At 45.7% G+C, this 21029-nt stretch overlaps 2 protein-coding genes across 2 annotated transcripts; one reads left to right on the top strand and one right to left on the bottom strand.

Annotated features, from left to right (window-relative positions):
* Positions 1 to 9648: 9648 nt before the first annotated feature.
* On the bottom strand, positions 9649 to 13813 carry TYW3 (tRNA-yW synthesizing protein 3 homolog). Its single transcript, XM_032695941.1, has 6 exons — positions 13640 to 13813; positions 13249 to 13329; positions 12165 to 12263; positions 11316 to 11387; positions 10915 to 11048; positions 9649 to 10735 (listed from the first exon to the last, which is right to left on the bottom strand). The coding sequence occupies exons 1-6, from the start codon at positions 13796 to 13798 to the stop codon at positions 10531 to 10533; spliced, it is 750 nt and encodes a 249-aa protein (XP_032551832.1). The 5' UTR covers positions 13799 to 13813; the 3' UTR covers positions 9649 to 10530.
* Positions 13814 to 13862: 49 nt separating this feature from the next.
* CRYZ (crystallin zeta) lies at positions 13863 to 20212 on the top strand. The gene is made up of 9 exons (XM_032695940.1): positions 13863 to 13931; positions 14520 to 14644; positions 14987 to 15139; positions 16352 to 16515; positions 17170 to 17221; positions 18458 to 18607; positions 18991 to 19092; positions 19234 to 19329; positions 19591 to 20212. The coding sequence occupies exons 2-9, from the start codon at positions 14534 to 14536 to the stop codon at positions 19750 to 19752; spliced, it is 990 nt and encodes a 329-aa protein (XP_032551831.1). The 5' UTR covers positions 13863 to 13931; positions 14520 to 14533; the 3' UTR covers positions 19753 to 20212.
* The last annotated feature ends 817 nt before the right edge of the window (positions 20213 to 21029 follow it).

The raw sequence follows: 21029 nt of genomic DNA, 5'->3' as shown, positions 1-21029 counted from the left end.
ACACCCCCCTGCTCTGGGGGCTGCCGGGGCTACAGAAGATGTAGCTGATAATGTTAAGTGACAGCTCTGAACGACTGCAGTCCAACGTGCTCAGCTTCAGACCGCAGGGAAGAAGGAGACACACATTCCTCCCTGCTGCTGGACCTGTGGCTGACCAAGAAAACTTTACCTGTCCTCTGCTGGTCAGCTTGCTGTGGTGACTGGAACCACAGCAACTTTCTCTTCCATAGTCCTTGCAGAGCAACACCCTTCAATTCATAAAACTGGACAATGTGCAAGACATGTGTGGATCCAGCAAGTCACTCCATTGGCAAACTGCTCAGAGCTGACAAAATACACCCAGAGAGGGTTTGAGGAGGTTCATGCGTGACGGCAACTGGCCAACCATTTTCAGTGTTTGTTTTTAACAAAACCTCTCCTGAATTATGAATTTAGAAAAAAATTCTCTAGAAAAGTACTAGATAGTTGTACCAGCCAAATAACCGCTTTTTCTGCCCCAAGATTTTGTTTGAGGTGAGATGTTACCTAAGGATTAGTAATGTAACATTAGAGATGTAACAGCTTTTCAGTTGATGGAAGGCTCTTCAGATGAACGCATACACCCCGTGGGAACCTGCCAAAGACAGGGGTGGGCTGGGGCTGTGACCATCACTGTTCTCTGTCCCCAGTTCCCCCTCAGGGCTGGTTTTGACACCTGTGCCCCCTGTGGCTCCAAATGAATGTTCTCAGAAACAGCCACAACCTGCTGGAGCAATTTCTTCCCTGTCCCACCCAGAACTCATTCCTCTAAAGCTGCCCTTGGATGGAGTCAATAAGGGGAAATTCCAGCAGTGTGCCAGGCTCCAGCGCATGCTGGGAGGAATGTGCCTCTTCCCAAATGTTGCCTCATCCCCTTGCTGGCCTTTCCACCACAGGAAAAAGGCAGGTAAGTGAAAACTGTGTTTTGTGGAAGAAGAGAATTTCACTCTACTTCTCTCCAGGGATCCTTACAATACCACACATGATTAAGTCTCTAAAATGTTAGTCTATTTTTTTTTTTTCTGCTTCCTTGGATCTCATCTTGCCTCAGGAAATATGAATGAGAAAGCTCGCTGCAGTAAAGCTTTGTAAGTCTAAGCCATCCTGAAGTGAGTTTTCTGTGGCAAGCAACCTTTACAGCATCATATATGGACTTATTTAGGATGACCAAAATAACTAATTAAGAACTTTAAGATTTATGTGCAAATAAACCAGCTAATTCCACCAGAGACTTGCTGGATCTGAGCCAGACCAGCTGAGGAGCTGGGGTGCATGGGGAGAGAGAAAACACACATATGGGTGAAGCTCTGAGTGCTGATCCCACAGTGGCTGGGGAGGCAAAGGGGCATGGCAGGTACACGAGCACAAGGCACGGGAGTGGGGCACAGTATGGGAGGGTAGGGGGATGGTGCAGATGGAAGGGTTGTTGCTGGCTACATGTCAATATTTTGATTGCTCTTGTGAGACTTTTGTCACACCAAACTTGCTTGTACTTTTCCTTACCTCAGACAGGAGAGATGGACAAGGACAACTCTTTGGGGTCTCGTTTTGCATAATTTTGCATCTTTTTCTCTTCTGGAGTTCCATTGGCCTGATTGTAATAGATGCAGTAGCACAACTTACAAAGCTGGTAATAAGTGGTCAGAGCTCATTGCAGGTTTCCTGAGCCCTCATCATAAAGGTGATGAGCTGCGTGGGGTCTGGTTCTCCATTTCTAGAGCTTCTGTGGCACTCAGCTGCTCCACCAGCTTTGTGGGCACAAATACCTCACTGGTAAGTGTGGACATGAGGATGAGGTCAAATGCCTCACTCCATCCTCCCTAGAAACCAGTGCACCTAAGAATAGATGTAATTAATTATGCAAATGCTCCCATTACAAATGAGGCGAGCTACTCGGATGGGCAAGTGGAACAAGGCACATTTGTGTAAGTAGAAGGAAAGTAGTGGATGGGTTTGGTTTCTCAGCCCTGGGATCAATGGGAATACAACGGTTCTCAGCTGAAAAGTGATGTTAGTAATATCCAGCATAAGTGATGAATTAAAGGCTCTCTTCTGTCTTTGTCCCACCTCAGCATTGCACAACAGCCTTGTGCAGTTCCTTTGGACTCTTTGTGCTTGTTAAAGAGGTAAATACAGTGCAGCACAGCTTTCTGAGTTTGTGCTTTGGGTTTAAGGCTGGTTTCTTAATTGCTTGTGATGTCCTGGCAGAAATGTGCCTTTTATCATCACCCCGGGTGCCTTTTGCACAGCTGGTTCTCCCATTTGTTCCTGAGGGCTTGTAGCAGTGTGTCCTGGTGCTGCCTTCAGAGGACAGTGCATGTAGGTGCTCTGCAAGAACATACCACAAATACAGGTTTAAGAAAGCAAATAATATCTGCAAATAATATGCATTTTGGCTTTGCTGTGCATTCTCTCTGAGCCTGCCTAAAGTAGGGTTTTCCTGGTTAATGCTGAAACAGATTCTTCCCTTTTCTGAAGTATTTTCTCTTTGAGAGTCTTCCATTCCCTCATTCACACTGACTTGCTGATTGGCCTGGGAGACGAGCTGGTGCTATTGCAGATGTTCTCCTTGATGTACTAGACCCTCCAAACTGATGCTTTGAAAAACAAATGGCTGCAAAACAGGTGAGTTACAGACCTGTACTAAATACCTGTTCTGCTGCATTTGCAGTCTCCAGCACCAGGAAATATTAGTTCTGTTATTTTTACACCTCCTGTTTTTGCACACAGTTGTCAGCATCACCTTACATCGCATTATATGGCATTACATGGTATTCCATCACTTTACCTGGCATTACATGGCACAACCCGGTCCCTGCATTCCCAGGGCCTGTCACACCATTGCAGTTGGGGATTTGGTGCATTTCCACTCACCATGGTTTTAGGGATGTTCCAGTGGCCCATGGAGGTGTGTTTTATTGGATTAGCTGACATAGAATTCCTGCCTGCAGATGGACTATGAGGTAAAACTCAGCTGTTTCAGAGCGGAAGTGATTAAAGAAATGAGATTGATGTCTGTGGCTTCCTGCAGATGTGCTGATGTGCTCCTGACCCTGAGGTGCTGGCAGGGTCTGTGGTTGGACTGGAGCAGAGTGGCCTGCTGTAGCTCTGTTGCCTTTTCTGCACTGGCCTCACTGGCCGCTCCTGGGTGTGGGCTGGGGGCCGGGGTGAGCCCCATGGTCTGCCAGGCACCAGGCCCTCAGCTGTGCTGCTAGAGTCAATTTGGGAGGAGCTCTAAAGTAGAATATGCCAGCTAAACAGATGAGTTCTGGAAAGAAATGATATAAATACAAGTTCTTGGCTCGAATCTGGTTTTCAGGCAAACAAAACTCTAAACTCCAGCGCCCAGAAACCCATCAGTGCTTCTGGCTGACTTCAGCCCTTTGAACAAGTCACTTCATCCCTGTTTCTCAACTAACTACAGATCTGATATGTGTGTGGAGCCAGATGACAACCTGCCAGCCTCAGCTGCCTTCTTTCAACTTCATACTTGGAACTAAACTTCACACAATATTTTCACAGACATTCATCCCCCCCCACTCTGAAAGAATAAAAAAAAAGCAAAAGGAGAAAAAAAGGAAAGAAAAAACATGAGGAAGGAAAGGCGTGGGAAGAGAAAAGACAAACGCAAAATGCAGTTCACTTAAAAATATCTCTGCTTGATGGAGGCTAAAAGGTGGCAGCTGTGCCAAAGTAGTGGACCCTAAATCGCTGAGCAAAAAAGAGCAGGGAAAGCTCTGATTGCTCCCAGTACTGTGGTGAATGTGTGCTCTCAGCCGCAAATCAAGCAAGCTTAAAAAAAAAAAGAGAAAAAAAAAAAGACTCAATCAAGGCAATAATGGCCTCCACTTCACAATCAGACAAGTGCTTCTACTTCAGAAATCCTACCATTTAAGGCTGATTGCTAACCCTGGCCTCATTTCTAATCTAAAGGGCGAGTAATAATTTGGAAAAGGAATTATAACAACTTCCCAACCATTTGGTAAATCGTCATTATTTTAAAGGGGTGTTGGAAGGCTGTTGCTGTTTGTCGGGTATTTTTTTCCTGCTGCTGCTCTCCCACTTTCACCACCCCTTTTCTCTCTGATCTTGTACTGGAAGGGAAGTGATATATGATGAAAATATGGAAGAAAGAAAAGTCCAAAGGGGTCATCTACCTGCGGGGCTATGGTGTGTAGAAGATTCCATGAAGCAGAGAGATGAAATGGCCCTTCCCTTTGCTACTGTAGAGTGCCCAGAGCTTTGTGCTGGGGTCAGCAGCTGTGCTGAGCAGGGATGCCGTTCCCAGCCCAGGGGTTTCTGCGTGATCTCTCCCTGGACTGGGAAATCTTCTGCTTTAGGAACTTCCCAAAGGAAAGGACAAGGAGTACCCATGCAGGTGGATGGGTGATGTTGGGATGCTGGTGCAGTGAAGGGCTGCTGCCCACCCAGCTCTGCCATGGAGCCACTGTGGCCCTTGGCTTCTCCTCATCAGAGGCCACCCAGCCAATGGAATGAACTGGTGCTCTGCTGTCCAAATCCTGCCTGGACTGCCTGGGGTAGGCAGAGAAGCATTAACCATTTAACCCATAGGTTACCCTGATAGGAAGTGCCAAGTGTATTAGTCTGGAACCCTGGTAGCTGAGCCATGTTTATTGTACTTGCTTTCCTGGTTCAAGCAGGGAGAACTGCATCTATAAATATTTCAGTATTTATGTGAATATTTATTCCAACATCTTCTGTAAGTTTGTTGTGATTTTCACAGACACATCACAGTCAATCTTAGAGGTCTTTCCAACCAAAATGATTCTGTGATTCTAGGATTTTCTACTGAGAAAACTGGAACAAGAGGACTCAGACAATGTGCCTTCCAGCCATGACCTGAGAGGGCCACAGCTGCCCTGGGCAGAACCCAGGGCTTTGTCTGGTGCTGCTGCTCTCAATGACAGAGCATTTAAAAACAGATGCAACATGACACAGAGTAAAAGAGCCAGGGGGGACCTGTGCACAGCTTCACCTGGGTTATCTAATCCTGTGGAAATCTTGATGGTGTTTTGATAATAGCAGATATTAGTGATCAAAATACCTCTTATTTCAGTGATTCAAGGACAAAATGGGATGCCATTGTCTCCCTGAATGAATGTGAGGTGTTTTATGAAAGGGACGATCACTGTGTTTGGAGGATGACAAAATTTCCTTCTCTGCCTCCGGAGGTAATGGCAGCACCGGCTGTAATGCAGCACTGTGTCCCTTACTCCTGCTTTGTGCTGCGAAGGGATCTGTACCACAGTTATTTACATCTGTATTTTAAATATGATTTGAAAAGAGACTGATTCAAAAATTTTCAATGACCCAGTGAAATCTGAACTACTTATTGCAAGACAAGAAGTATAATGCTTCAATCAAAATAGCAACTTGGAATGTGTTTTATTAAACAGAGTTCATTTAATATTACCCCAGAGTGCTGTGGATGTGAAAACACATTCTTGAATTTGAACTTTCATATTCAGGTAATAGGAACAATGAAAAAATGGTAATTTCTAATATTGCACATTTTGGGCCGAATTCTGATCCCATGTAGAACTACCCATGGTATTCCTGCATGTTTTCCAAAAGCAGCGTGTCCCTGGGTCCTGTCTGTCACTACGAGGTAAAAATGTTACAGAAAAAACAAGTAGACCCTGCACAGAGCTCTGCATCAAATCCTACTGGATTTTACTTTCCCGTCACTGTCTCTGCAGAATTTCTGAGGTGAGTGTTTGCAGTGAGAGAAAACAAAACCAAGCTCAGGCTCTGTGCAATCGAAGAAAATTCTGAAATAATTTGCACCGAGGGATGCAAAATAATGGAAAAACGTGGATTATATGCATAAATTCTGGGTACATTTCACCTCTAAATATTCCTTGATTTTTGTCAGCAATGTTATGCAAAAATATTTAAATGAGCAGATTATAAAAGAGCAGTGCTGCCCGCGTAACCTCGATGCAGAATTGATCGGGGACGGGCAGCTGGGAAGCAATGGGAAGTGCCGTTTATATCTCCATTAGCGGAGAATTGCTGGTCATCCCAAGGAAAACGGGTTTTTGCTTGCCGGCAGTTCGATATTTCGGGTTGGCTCCTGCTGCCAACCCGAGCGTGAGTGCGGAGAGCCGCAAGCGCTGATCTCTCGCACGGACCCTGGGGTGAGCTCACCGACCCCGAGCGCACCGGAGCAGGGAGCGGGACCGGCGGCCGCGGGGGCTCCGCCGCTCGCTCGGTTCCATCGCTCGGTGTCCCCGCTGGCCCCGTCCCCCGCTCCGGGTCCCGCCGCTGCCCGACACCCACCAGGGGGTGAAGCTCCGGAGGGACCGGCGGGCCGGGGCAGGCGCGGAGAGCTGCAGTCCCCGTGCGGTGTTAAAATACGGTAAAACGGAATTTATTAGGTGCTTATTTAGAGAAACGAAAAAACCTACTCTGTTACACACGGAGCGAACTCCGGTGCCTGTATTAATTGTCGCCCGCCGTCAGCGCGGGTTGTGCCGACACCTTCCACCCCTTCCCGAATCCCTGAGGCAGAGCGGGGATGTCACCTGCGCACGGAGGGGATGTACCGAGCAGCGCTGCGCCCGCCGCCCGGGGCGGCTGCGGGAGAGCCCGGCGGTGCCGCCGGGGCGGAGCGGGTATCTGCTCCTGCGCCGGGGCCGAGCATGCAACCACCGGGCTCTGAGCTGTCAGAATTCCTTTGCAAAAAACCCAATTACGGTGACTATAAAACCTGGTTTTGAGAAAAAAAATATTTCTCTTTTCACGGGATCCTGCAGAAAGTGAAAACAAAATAAGATTTTTTCTTTTCACTATAAAAATGACCATAATAGTGTATCTGCTCAGGTACCATAAATACACTGCACCCAGAAAGCAAAATAAAAGCTTTTGTGTGATTTGGGTGGTGTTTTCTGATTAAAAAAAGAGCTGAGGATTCTCTGACCTTGACACCAGGTAGCTGCCTGCTGCCACAGCGCAGCTGGCATGTTTGACAGCAGCTCTTACAGGCTTTACTTTCTCTTGATACGAAGAAATTAAGTGGGCAGCTCGGGAAATTTAGGCATGTGATTATCTAATTTTTTTGAAGGCTCAAATTTTTTTCAAAGGCTCTTTCACAAAAGCCCCAGCATGCTGCACCGGGGCAATTTCAACTATGGGTAGAGCAGACTTAAAACATTTCCCCTAATATCCCATTACATAAAATCGAATTGACAGGGTGTTGCAAAGGAGTTGTGTATTTTCAGTAACCAAAAGTACCAAAGAGCTGCTAAGCCTCCAGTGCACAGTACCTTTAGTACAATAAAGCAATTTTAAAAACTTGAGACCGAATTTCATACAATTGTATGTTGTTGTTAAGTGTGTGAACTCGGGCAAATTCAGATCAAGCCCTGGCAGGAGTGGAGGATGAGAGCTGAGAAGCTGCCCCGTCCACAGAGGTTTAACCCCACATGAAAACATCGATTTCGGTGCACACTGTAGCTGTTACTGTCATTCTCTTGTAAACTGATTTAAGTACTTGAGTTTCAGAGGAAGAAGCTATTTCAAGCGAATACTTGTGTATATGACATCTGTGATTTGCATGTACAGAATTATCCTGGTGAATCAGTCAAGTGACTTTGTGCCCAAGTGCCTGGATGCACTGGGGAGCATAACGGGCGTGGAACCTGCGGAACAACCAGCTGGGAACACTGTGGCTCTGATTTGAGTGGTTTCCTGGTGTGGATGCAAAATGCTATGGATGAGAAAAGACCAGCAGTTGCTGGAGTGAATGAACCCCTCTGCCTCCCCCGAAACAACTGAGTGCACAGGGAATGAAATTGTAATTTTAAAAAATTTAACACAGCAAGAGCAAATATGAAAATTGAGATGAAAATACCTTTTAGGTTAATTAAGTGGCTAAGCACACTTACAAATGGTAAAGATTTGCCAGTTTTAGAAGTCTTGTTGCTTATCAGTGGATTTTTCTTTGGCCATGACCCCCAGAGTCGCCTTTTCAGTGGTGCTGCCTCCCACTGCCTGTGGCTGCTCTGCCTGCTGGCTGCCTGCACTCTGCAGCTGCAGATGGCATTTACAGCCCAACAGAATTGCTTAGAGCAGCTGGAAATGAAACACAACTTGACAAAATTAACCTCAAAAAGAACAGGTGTAACTTGGGATAAGGTGTGGTGATCCCCAGTGTACAGGCAGGGAAGGGCAGTGGTGCACAGAGGAGGTGGTGCTGGGGTTGTGCTTCTTCCTGGAGTGGCTGCAGAGTGTTGAAACCACCTCAGCATTGCCCTCTGCAACCTTGGATGCAGTTTAAAAAAATCAGACAATCCTTGTAAAAACTGTTCTACATTTTAAGCAATGAAGTAACAAAATTCCCTGATCTTTCCCTGAGAATCACGAGACTGTTTATTTTTCTTGTTGTAGGGTCTTGTTTTGGATTTTTTGTATGAGGTCACCAACCGTCTTCAACCATTGGAGATGATGGGAATAAAGCAGCAAGATGTCAACAGTTAGGGTAACATTTCTAGATTAAGACTGCCAAAAAAATCTTCATGAATTTTGTATCATTTTTCAGAGGAATGTGGGATTGTATCACGTCAGTTTCTGACAAACTGTATTTCTAAGAATGTAAATCCTGTGCTGCTATTACACAGTGCAAGGGTTTGGGATGTTATTGTAGTGTTGGGAAGAAAAAGCTAAAAAGAAGCTTCCCAAAAAATTTACCTGCACTGAATACCCTTTCCTGCCAATACACAACCCTGCTCTGCTCTCGAAGGCACACCAAGGTCCTGGTTTACACACACTATTAGTATCTGTGATCCCTCTCCCACCTTGCACAGGTGACTGTACACATTGGGAATTAACCTGCTCTGGATTTGGGAACAGGCCTCTTCTATCCCAGGAATGTGGGTTCTGTGGGCTGGGCTTGAAGTCTGATATGTTAGAAATGACCCCCCTGTGTTCAGTCAGAATGGAACCATGGTTAGTTCTCCCAAATGTGCATGAGGTCTGAGACCAGTGCACACAGTGATGCTTTGGGAGGTTTCTGTCGAATTTCCACCTCATATACTGAGGTGGAAATATATTCCATATATTTCCATCTCACAAGCCAATGGTCTTCGGTCTTCAGTATTTGTCCCCAGCATCTCTCCTTCCCTGAAGGAGAAACCAGCAGCACCCGTGTTCTGTGACATGCTGTTCGTGCTGGCAAGCACCTCAACTGGATATGGCAGCAAACTTACAAGGACAGAAGGGCATCGGCCTCTCCCCTTCCCGTGCCCCAGCCACATGCTGAGGTGTTTCAAGCGCCCAGAAGGAGAATATCTGAGTTTGAAGTCAGCAAGACAAACACACAACACAAGAGGCTCCAGTTCCTTTCTTCTGGCGCACCTGTGACTGGAAACAGCCCAATGGGTCTTTCAGAATCTACACAGTGTCCCAGTTACTCTTCCCTGAGGCTGCCATGGAGTATGTTCAATTTTTACAGTGGAATTAAAATGCCCCCAAAGACAGAAGCTCATGTAATGGAAACAGTGACGTCCCTCTCTGCATGGCCTGGGAGTTCCTGCTCAAATAAACCACCTCCTTCGGTCAGGGTCTGGCTCTGCAGTGTAAGCTATCACTCAGTCACAAGACAGCTTGGAAGGTTTACAAATTCAGCATTTTTCTGAAAAATACACAAGCATGGAGTGCCTTTACCAGTGGCACAACAAGGAATGCACACAGTGCTGCACTGTTTGTATATAACAGTTCCTGCAGTCAGTGGTTCTCAGCCCAGCCCAGCCCTTGGGGTGACTTTGGCCGGGTGCTGGCTGCAGAGTGCAGGGGCTCTGTGAGGGGAAGGGGCCATTAGCACACAGAGCTGGCTAAAGGGGCAAGGAAAAATGGTACTGAGTGGCCAGTGATTATGGGAATTAGAGTGCACACAGTGGGGTTGGAGCCCGAAACACAGCAAAGAGCAGGGAAACAGCAGCTGCTAGTGCAGCAGCCAGGAGGGATCTGGATGCACCCGGCTGAGGCTGGTACAGAGCAGTACCCAGCTCGTGCTTTTCTGTCCTAACCTCTGCCCCAGGTATGCTCTGCAGGTGACTAACAGATGGTCCCGTGCTGCCAGGAAGGGCCAGCCATGCTGGTGCATGCTGCTCTGCAGATGTCCTGCAGGGAGTAACAACTTTTGGGGAAAACAACTCAGTTTTTAGAGTTTCTCTGCTCTGCAAAAACAAAGTTGGAAGTGAAATGCTGCCACAGAGAATGTGGCCAAAGGCTGCAGCAAACCTGTTATTTCTGGGATAACTGGCAGATGGAGTAAAAGTCTGTTAATTCAACAGTACAGTTAAAAAAACCCCAACACATTCTAAGGCTTTGTTCTCTGTGCCCAGTAGCATTACACCTGCTCACCATTCTGTTAATTACCTTTTTTCTGGTCAATGTCCATGGGAGTACTACTACTGAGAGCATAACAGTATATAAACCTCTTACAAAGAGCATACAGTCAGTTTGCCATTTGCTTTCGAATGTCGTAGTCTATATCATGATTTCGGCAAACAGATCCAGACTGCTTTCAGCATCATCCTGGGGCTCCAGCTCTCCGCTGGGATCGGCCTGTTCCCGAATGATCCGTCTCTTTCTCCTGTGCACGTACACAGAGCGGCTCTTCTCTGGCCCCTCAGGAGCCAAGGTGTCTGTAGGGACAGCAGCCTCCAGAGCCAACTGCAAGCCCTTGTGGAATCTAGAAAGAAAAAATTTTGTCTTTACTATTTTGTAGGTTTGCTACAAAACTCCTCTGAGAAACTAATGCTTTTGGAATGTAATCAAGACGTGCAAGGAGAAGAAAGTGGTTTTAGCTGATACTGAAGAAAAACTCAACGTCATGAACATTACATCATTACATGGTATAATCTTACAAACCTCTCAATCCTCCTTATGTTTTCTTCCATTTTCTGATTGGCTACATGTACCAGAAATTCAATATATTCGTCAGAGACCATCAATCTCCCCTTGTGGCTCAGTGGAACTTCTAAGCAGTGAGTGCTCCGGACAGCCTGAAAAAGCACACAGGACTTATCTGGAACAAAGTTTTTTTTACTTTATGAAGGTTATTTAAATAATATAGGGAGTTCATTGCAGAAAAAAACCTGCTTATCCATAAAATTGGTTAGTTTGCTCTCACCTAAAGCAGAAAGCTATTTCTTTGCTACAGCATGCCCTGTGGCAGCTGTTCAGCACAAGTCAGATCTCGGCTGGTAAAAAGCCAAGGTTAACATAATGATATGACTTTGTTACATCCCTTACAGTAGCAGAGTCCTTACCATCGTAATTTTTCCTCCTCTGCCAACCGTAATACCGGAGTTCCTGAATCCAGAATCAACAGCCACTGAATGCTGCAGAACAAATAAGTGCTTAAACAGGTCTTGTACACTTTCACAGCAAAAAAATAATTATGAATGGGTTGCAATGCAACTTGCAATCTTGGTTTTGCAAAAAACTTACTCAAAACCATCTCCACAGACTGACAAAAAATAGTTAAATTAAAATGTCTTTAAGATCAAGCCCACAAACTGTGGGTGGTTTTCAGAGACCCATGGTGCATCCTGATTGTCTGAATCCATCAGTGCAGATGGGACACAATATCTCTCTGAGCACTGAGCTGCTGTATCCCAAGGAGCTGGAAGCACACAGAGTCGTGCCACATGTCTATAGCAGCACTGTACACTGAGCTCATTAGCTCTCCTGTGCTGAAGAGGGAATGAGCCTGGCACGGCACACACTGCTCTTCGGTCACGCTGGAGAACCAGAACACAAAGGTGCCACTCAATTTATTGCAAATGGAGACAAATGGCGTGGATGGTAGCAAAGTAATGCCTAAAATCCATCACTTTCAGCCAGTAGGAGAATCTCAGGCTCCCTGGGAAATGTTTTATGGGTAGCCCACTTCAGCTCAACGGTGAGTCATTTTGCTTTCTATGCACAGCAAAATCTCCACCACGTTTAAAGCTCTGTTTTCCTCATCAGCTTACTTTACCATCTCAGTTATTAAACACACAGCACATCTGGGACTATTCCCAAGTGTTACAGCTTAACCAGGAGCCAATCCTTTTACTTTTAAAGGCAGGAATGTAACAGAGCACAATGTCACATTGTGCTTGACTTGGTTTTACCAGCAGCTGTGCATCCTGCAGCTCCCGACACAGCACGTGAAGAACAAATGGTTCAAACTTGAACACAACGTCTCCAGTGGACTTCTCTAGTGCTGTCATCTGGAAAATACACCAAAACATTTATATTAACACTGCAAGTGTGTACTGCTATTGCCAAAAAAAAAAAAAAAAGGCAAAAAAGAAAAAGCTAGTCTGTGTATGAAACAAGCACCAAAAATGCAGCAAATGAGTCCCAAGCAGTCAGGTTTCATCAGCTGCTTTTAAGTTTTCATTGCTCACAATACACAGAAATTCCATGGATTTCCCTGATTCTGTTTGCTAAACTGATCAGGTTTGATAGAAATTCATGGCAAAACAGACATTAAAAACTGTGCTTCATCCTTCATGTTTCTCCTTCGTACATCCAAACATCGACACCATCAGACCAGCAAGGGACAATGACTGTTCTGCTGCAGTCAGGTGATTGAGTGGGGATTTTTTTTAAACTGTTCTTAGAATCAAAGACATTTAGTTGCTGAAGTACATTCCTCAACTTCAGAAAACTTTCTGGGTTTCAGCAAATTAAATTCATAGCCTAACATACTCAACCACACTTTAATCCTTTCTCAAATACCAGTGTGTAGCCTAATATATGAAAGTTATAAAGACAAATTCAGAGGTTGAAATTAGAGGCATAAACCCATAAGACTAGAAAAAAGAAGTAACTTTTTAATTATAAAATTGAAGATATCCCCCTCAGACCCCTCAGTTCTGCCAGAAGACAGAGATGCTCTCTGACATCCTGCACAGCTCACAAAGACAGTTTATCTGCTTTTCTGTGCTGTCTTTGTGCAGAGAAACCTTGAGGGCTGGGAATATTTTCTTCTATTCAGAAATGTCACTTTGAGACAGAAAAGCTTGAGCTTAAAAACATTCTCTTCAAAATGGGTCTGAAGAATTTATTAAGCAACACCCCTAAAGAAGATTTAATTTTGAAAGAGTGGCAATTCATCTCAGCATTAGGAACACTCTTTCACGTATTTTCCACGACACCACGAGCACTGCAATGAATAAATACAAAAGCTGTATCCTACTCTGCTCTTACCACATCGCCTTTGGCACACGGGTCATGTGTTACCAGGAGCCAAGCGCAGTTCTTCTTCTGGATCCCGCCGCCGTCCGTGTCCTGATGGAGAGAAACCAGGGAATGGGCTCTGCGGGTCGGTGATGTTTGATCCGGCCCTTCCGAGCCAGGAGCGTCGCTTTGCCCGCAGAGCCCATTCACAGGAACGCTGCTCGGGCCGGCTCTGCCCGGGCACCGGCCGGGTTTGTGCGTCCCGGCCACTGACACTCAGCTGAGCACGGACAGGGAAGCACCGGCAACAGCGGGACCCGATCTCGCGGCATGCCGGCCCCGCCCCGTCATCCCGGCCCGCCCCCCCGGTACCCATGCCGGTATCCCGGTATCCCGATATCCCGGTATCCCGGTATCCCACCGCCAGCAGGACCCTCCCGTCGCACGAGCTGGTGGTGCAGAACCGCTCGTTCGCGTTCAGGAGCCGCGCGAGCTCCGCGGCGCGCGCGTCCAGCGCGCGCTTCCGGCTGGGGTCGGGCCGCGCGAGCCGCTGCGCCTTGCGCCGCGCGAACGCCGCCATCGCGCGGGGACGGCGGCCCGCGGGGGCCAAAACTCTGCGCGCGGCCGACTGCCGGGGCGGGGCGTGAGATGGCCCCGCCCCCCGCCCTCCGACCGGGCCCACGCTTCGACGCGGGGGCTGCGGCGCTCCGCAGGTAGGCGGGGGGCGCGGAGCTCCCCGGTGCTCCCCGGGGGGACGGGACGGGGCGGCGGCGGCCCAGCGCTGCCCGTGTCGGGCTCCGCAGCCGCGGCGGCCACGCCCGGGCCTCTAGCGGCGACGGCCGTGGGGCGGCTCAAAGGGGCGGGGCCTGACCGCGAGAGGCCTTGGGGGCGGGGCCTGGAGGCGAGAGGCGCGTCAGGGGCGGGGCCCGGCAGAGGGGGCGTGTCGGGGGCGGGCCGGAGTAGGAGGGGGCGGGGCCGCGATGCCACCCGGGTTGGGCCGGGCCAGGGCCAGCGGTCCCTGTTCCGCGGCTGTGTCCCGCTGGAGACGGCCCTGTGCTGGGCTTCCCGTCTGCCCCATGCCCGGCTCCCGGAAGCTGCTCTGAGCGGGAGACCCTGGGCACCTCGGGCCCCTCCCCTCCTTCCCCTCCCCCTGGATCGGTTCATTATCACGAGGCCGAGCCGCCCTTCGGCCCGCGGGCTGTGCTGTGTCCCGGGCGGTGTCCGTAGGGCACGTCCTGGGTGTTCAGGCTCTCCCTGACCTGAGCACGAACCAGGGATATTACTGTCGTGTTTTTCCCCAGATCCTCTGGTCGCCATGGCAGCCACCAGCAGAGTGATGAGAGCGATCAGAGTGTTTGAATTTGGTGGCCCTGAAGTACTTAAACTCCAGTCGGATGTGTTAGTTCCTGTTCCAAAAGAAAACCAGGTATATGCGTGCTCTGTGAAGGGAAATAAATAGCAGCAATGAATGGTAACAGGTGCCCGCAGGACAGAATGAGGGATGCAACCCAGAACTCTTCATCTGGAGTACATGGGGTTTGATCAGTGTGTTCATACTCCCTGAGACATCATGCTTGACAAATGTGGGCTCTTTACTGTTCTGTGGGCTACATATTCCACATCAAGGGTTTCCTGAAAGTAGCTCCAGTTCGACACTGGGTTGTCACAGAGGCTGTTTGAGAATCCAGTTAAAATGCCATGATGCTGTGCTGTGAATTAAACGGCTAAATCTTTTTACTTGCTGCTTAAGAAGCATCTTTTCTTGTAGGTGTTAATTAAAGTCCATGCCTGTGGGGTAAATCCTGTTGAGACATATATTCGTTCTGGGACTTACGCAAGGAAACCGGCTTTGCCCTACACCCCAGGCTCGGATGTGTCTGGGGTGATCGAGGGTGTTGGGGAACACGTGACTGCATTCAAGGTATTTACACATTGAGCTTTAATTCACTATTGTTTATTGTATCCTCTTCGGATGATTGCTGTGCTACTGTGTCTGGTTCTTTTGCTTATAATCATGTAATGTCTTCAAGGGGGGAATCCCCTTTGCAGACCGGTAAAAGCACGCAGTGGGATCCCATTGGCAAGCCAGTCTGCAGGTGAGACTGTGAGGAATGCTGTGACCTCTGGGAGCTCAAAGGTCTCAGAAGAGGCACCTGCTGTCTGACTCCTTAAAGGAGTGACATCAGGTGTACAAAAGTTGGGTTTCTGCCTTGCAGAAGTAGTTGAGATTGGATGCTTCCTGCTGGGGATAATAATTTCATACAGAATTGAAAAATTTTCTGTAAAGTTTTTTGGGAAATGGAAATTGCTTACTTGTAAAGCCCCATTAAGTGTTTGTTGTTGAAACTGTTCAAATACTGCATTGCTCCAGTGTAGTAATTTTACTTGGATTTCTATGGGGGAAAGTCTTGTGACAGGAGAAGGCAAATATCAGTTTGCTAAAAGACATCTATGACATTTGTATAGTTTCCAAATCTGTTCTCCCATTCAAGTCACTAGATGGTTGATCCCAACCAAACATAATCGTAGTTAGAATTGTGCTGGAATTTCCTGATTTGGGATGAATGTAACAATTTTGGGAGACCTGGGTGATTTGGTTATCTAGAGAGAAGAATCATCTTTATTCATATATTCTTATCAGCAGTTTGCTGTATCTGCTATGTGTTTTTTTTGTTTCCTATGGCAGTTGTGATGCTCTTGGCTTGAATGAGAGAGAAGTGTCTTTGGGTATATTAAGAATATATGTTTTTCCACATTATAATTAAATAATTTAGAAATATTTCTTTTGTGTTCATGAAAACTTTTGAAGTTTTGTATTTGAATTCTGTGGATGGAATTCCTGAGTGTTCAAGTTCATTAAGGTTCATATTAATGAGACAGTGGGTTTGTGTGTTATACTGCAGAGCAGGGTTATAATTATGACACTTAAAATTAAGTATATGGAATTATATGGTTTGTGTTGCATTGATGGTATGTATCAGCATTTATAAAAATTTCTATGACAAATATAACTGGTTATTTTTAATAGGAGAGCTGTTAGCAATAGCCTAAACCTCTGTGAATTGGTTCATGTTTGTTAAGGAAAAAGGAAGGGAAATGATTGATTTCTCTATATTCTCTCCCTCTGTTCTAGAAAGGGGACAGGGTTTTCACCCTTGAAACGGTTTCTGGAGGATATGCAGAGTATGCAGTTGCTGCAGCCAACAGAGTCTTTCCTTTGCCAGACAAGCTGGACTTTAGGCAGGGAGCAGCACTCGGAGTCCCCTACTTCACTGCCTACCGGGCCCTCTTCCAGAAGTAAGGCACCAAATCCAAGTTTGTGCACTTTAATTTTTAATATTTAAAATACCAATATTCATATTTTCATTGTCCTGTAAAATGGAGGGATTGATGAGTGGGAAATGTTCAAGACACCTGAATTTGTTACGCTGATGGAACTGTCAGATGATTGTGACCTAGAAGCCTGTGACTGTCTTTTCCTGTTAAGTGTTTCTTCTTAAGAGAACAGACCTGGAAAGGCTTCACGTAATAAAACATGTGGCTGCTTTTCAGTGCTCACTGGTATTTTAGCCAGGGCAGAAAAGCAGGAATAGTTCTAATTTCCTTATTAGGCAGCGAGGTGCTGTGGAGCAGAACCACCACTTTCCTGGGACAGAGGAAGGTCCCAAGCTGAGGCTCAGTACTGGGCTGCCACTGACTACTGGCTGCATGTTGCTTCACATCATCAATCACAGGGTTTATTTTGCCTCCTCGTTCTCCCTAAAAGGCTTATGATACCTGTTTAGCCATAAATTGGAGCATAGTTTGGAACATAAATTGGAACATAAATTGGAAATGCTGTGTGAATGATGAGGTTTGATCAGTGTCTGCATTGGTCAGAATCTGCACCCTGGTACTCAGTCAGTGTGTACTGCACTCACAACACCAATATGTCCTGTGTTCTTCACCCAGAGGCTGTGCCAAAGCTGGGGAAAGTGTGCTGGTGCATGGTGCCAGTGGCGGGGTAAGTGTTCCAAGGAGGCAGGTGATAGGGAATGCTGCTCTCTGTCCTTGCCTCTGCTTGGGGTATGAGTTATGGTCACATTTAGATCAAAAAAGGAATTAGCAAATTAGGTGTTTATTTCAGACACTCTGGGATCACTTGCTTAGAGCAAACTCTGTTATTCACAATAACTGTGAAACTGTGTAAAAGTGCTGGTGTGAGGTCCCCAGTCAGAGGGTCACACACTGAACAGATGGAAGTCGATGTGGAAGCTTTGTAGTAGGTCTAACTCAGGCAAAACTGATAGCAGAAAGCTGTAATTTTCCAATTTGTACAAGTTGTTCTGAGTCCTCTGAGAAGGAATCAGCAGTGCAGGGTAACTGTGCATTTCTGGGATGTTTCTACCCGTGAGCTGACAGCCAACTGCACAGGGAGAGGCACTGGAATGGATAAAGCTGTGACTGAATACTATGTGAAATTGCACTTCTAATTTTCTTTAGTTTTACATGACAGGCTAATTTTAGATCTCTCTCACATAGCATTCTAGTTTAATTTATCTTCCACACTGTGCCCTTTCTCGCTCGGTTTCTGCTGATGCACCAAACAGCTGCTATGAACAGGCAAAATTTCAAAGTTTTTTTAATTATTTGTTAGACAACAAAAAGATAAATTCAGATCTTATTCTGAGATACTAGAATGACATTCAGCATCATTGCCTCTTTTTATTTTCATGAACTAAATGTGGTGCTTCTGTTTTTACTGGAGTGCAAAGCTGGTAGAAGACACTGAGAATTTGCTTTAGAAAGAGATAATTTAATTTGTTTGTGAAAGGTGCAGAAGTGGTTTTAATAAAATTTGTGTCTGCAGATTTTCTTTGCAATGTATAATGCTGGTATCCAATAGCAGATGATTCTGTGAAGAGAAGAATTTCCCTGGGTTTGTATCAAAAATGTGTGGCCCAGCTTTGACAGATAGACAGCATTCTACATTGATTTATATCAAATGCTGATAACTATTAAAAAAGATCAAAACTTTACCATGCTTCTGTAAATCTTTGGTCTTTTTAAAAGACTATTTTTCTGTCTTTAAAATCCAAATCACTTATTATGGTTAAAACACATGTTACCAGACCAACTTTTTAAATGGGGAAGTTCCAATTTGCTGGTAGAATAATTAAAATTTAAAATGCTAAATGGGTAAAATAGTTTCGTTTTTTATTTTTCTTTTTTCTCTTTTGTTTTTTATTTCTCCCCTCAGGTGGGACTAGCAGCATGTCAGATTGCCAGAGCTTGTGGTTTGAAGGTTTTGGGTACAGCAGGAACTGAGGAGGGCATGAATGTGATCCTGAGAAACGGCGCTCACCAAGCCTTTAATCACAGAGACCCTAATTACATTGAGAGAATTAAGGTAGGCATGATGTCAAGGCTAGAGGATGCAGGTACTAAAAAACAAGCAGTTGTTTGCTGAAGATTTTAAAGGGGATTTATGTAGGAGTAATAGTGTACTGCCTTTTTAGTTTCTACACAAGATAAAACTTTCCCAGGCTGGAAAAGCAGAGCTTTCCTCACAGGCAGTGTCATTTAGAACTAATATTCAGCAAATTCCAGTGTGGGAGCACACCATAAGTCAGCACAGCAAAATGTGCTACAGTTCAGCTCATTAGCTGTCAGCTGTAGTACAGAGGCTGTATTGAAAATTTAAACAATAGACTGTAAAATGGATGTTTCCTGTAGTGTATGAAATAAACAGTGGTACCTGAGCACTAAAATAACATCCTGTGTCTCGTACAGGAGTGCACAGGGCCGGGGGGAGTGGATATCATCATAGAAATGCTCTCCAATGTCAACCTGGATGCTGACTTGCAGCTGCTGGCCCATGCAGGGAGGGTGATGGTGAGTGTGTCCCTGCCCAGAGGATGATGGTGAGTGTTTGTGTCCCTGAGCAGGGAGGTGATGGTGGGTGTTGGAGTCACTGCCTTAGTCTGCGTTCTGCATCACAATTGTACAGCTCTTATTTTGGACTTGTTTGGGCAGGTTGTGGGCTGCAGAGGACGCATTGAGATAAACCCAAGAGACACTATGAGCAAGGAGTCAAGCATAATTGGAGTGAGTCTGTTTCTTGCAACTGAGGTGAGAAACATTTCTGTATTAAAGTATGCTTTGTTGGCTTGTTCCAGCACTCCTCTATTTCAAGTTAAAATCCTTTGTAGAGATGAAAGAATAATTTCACTTTAACTAACTTGTTTGTTCATTTCTTTGTGTTTTGATTCAATCTCAGAACATAGTAAAATATTTTTGGGTTGTGGAATTTGGTTTAACATTTGAATAAATTGTCAATGCAATTCTAAAATGCAAAGACCTTGTTGTAAATGCTGTGTTTGTTACATGCAGGAGGAGAGGCATGAATGTGCCACGGCACTACTTGATGGCATAGAAGCTGGCTGGCTGAAACCCATTGTAGGCTCGGAATATCCCCTGGAGAAAGTAGCCAAGGCTCATGAAGACATTATTTGTAGCAGTGGTGCCCGAGGGAAGATGGTGCTCCTTCTATAAAGGAGAACCTTTTTCCATTTATTTTGTAGCTGCTTTAACTGCACCTTTGCTTACATGGTTCACTGAATGTATGTTATAAGGATACTTTTGATCAGGTTTGACAGTAGAAAATGCTCACTTACATGAATTAATTAACAAGCTGCTGCTTTTTGTAATGAGCAGAGTTTCATTTTCTGTAAAGTAATTTTGGTAGCTTTTTTGACTGATGTGTAAATAATAAATTTTCCCTGCTGGTGTGGGATGGTGCTGCAAGGGAAGGCAGAGTTTGGTATCATGTTCTGTGTGAAGGCAGAGTTAGGCCACTCTAGGTAGTGCAGAATGAAGCTGCTTTTTACAGATACACAAAATTAAATAACTTGCTGTGTGTGTTAATTAGAACTGTAAATTCTTTTAGCCACAAAATCGGTCTTAAAGTTTGTCACACGATTTACTTGAAATAAAAGCTTTTACTGACAAAATAGTTCATTTTCCAGCTCAAAAGATGGGTAGAATCTCTCAAACGAACTGTTTGGAGCAGAGGTACTTTCACTTGGCTGTGCCTGCCTCAGGGTCTGAGGTGACAGTGTCCTGGCTCATCCACAAGGACTGTCACTCTGCAGATCCACGTTAGTATTCCTCTCTGGAACTGATGATAGTTATTTCTTGATGGTAAATGGCTGGTCGTGAAGATTTCAGTTCTTGCTGTGACCTTTATTAAAGTCTCCTGGGTCCCTGGCTGCATGGAGAGCAGGGCTGCATGGCTCTTGTGGCATGGAGACTTCCTGTGAAATTCCTGAGCCCCATTCTCTGGAGTGGGCAGACTGTGCTGTTACACTGAGTCATTTCATTGTCTCTTGTTCTCACAAACCTTAAATCCATTGCCTGGGTGCAGTGGGATCCTTCCTCCCTCCAGGCTGCCCCAGGGGAACAGAGTTAGTTTCCTTGTTTGTTGCACTTCCCCACAGGAGTAGGGAGCTGCGTTTCTATGTGAAGGTTTAAGAGAGATTCACCTGGTGTAAGTGATGTGAGTAGGTAGTTTCTCAGCTGCTTATCCAGGTGAAAGGTGCTGACTGTTCCTGTTCGTGTTCACTGGGGCAGAATGCAGCCTGAGCAGTGATGGTGTGTTGGGAACCTGCTTGATAATGTTGTTAGACAAAGTAAAACATCTTTTAATATCGAAGTACTAAATAGAGGTTAAGAATAATGGTTAATGATTGATCATGGAGACGATGTGCATGTAAAAGTATACATTTTCCTTATACTCTGTATGTGTTTGTTTAAATATTATTTTTGATTCA

The sequence above is a fragment of the Chiroxiphia lanceolata genome, chromosome 9, assembly GCF_009829145.1.
Source record: "Chiroxiphia lanceolata isolate bChiLan1 chromosome 9, bChiLan1.pri, whole genome shotgun sequence".
Taxonomy (NCBI): Eukaryota; Metazoa; Chordata; class Aves; order Passeriformes; family Pipridae; genus Chiroxiphia; species Chiroxiphia lanceolata.
The sequence above is the reverse complement of the archived record's forward strand: the minus strand, read 5'-3'. Positions and strand labels throughout refer to the sequence as shown.

What these genes read in the sequence shown, in the direction of transcription:
- TYW3 (XM_032695941.1), bottom strand. Translation starts at nt 13,798, where the DNA reads ATGGCGGCGTTCGCGCGGCGCAAGGCGCAGCGGCTCGCGCGGCCCGAC. An exon ending in ACGGGAGGGTCCTGCTGGCG is followed by an intron (nt 13,330 to 13,639) that starts GTGGGATACCGG and finishes TCTCTCCATCAG; the next exon opens with GACACGGACGGCGGCGGGAT. An exon ending in CGTGTGCCAAAGGCGATGTG is followed by an intron (nt 12,264 to 13,248) that starts GTAAGAGCAGAG and finishes TGTATTTTCCAG; the next exon opens with ATGACAGCACTAGAGAAGTC.
- CRYZ (XM_032695940.1), top strand. Translation starts at nt 14,534, where the DNA reads ATGGCAGCCACCAGCAGAGTGATGAGAGCGATCAGAGTGTTTGAATTT. An exon ending in CCCATGCAGGGAGGGTGATG is followed by an intron (nt 19,093 to 19,233) that starts GTGAGTGTGTCC and finishes TTGTTTGGGCAG; the next exon opens with GTTGTGGGCTGCAGAGGACG. An exon ending in GTCTGTTTCTTGCAACTGAG is followed by an intron (nt 19,330 to 19,590) that starts GTGAGAAACATT and finishes TGTTACATGCAG; the next exon opens with GAGGAGAGGCATGAATGTGC.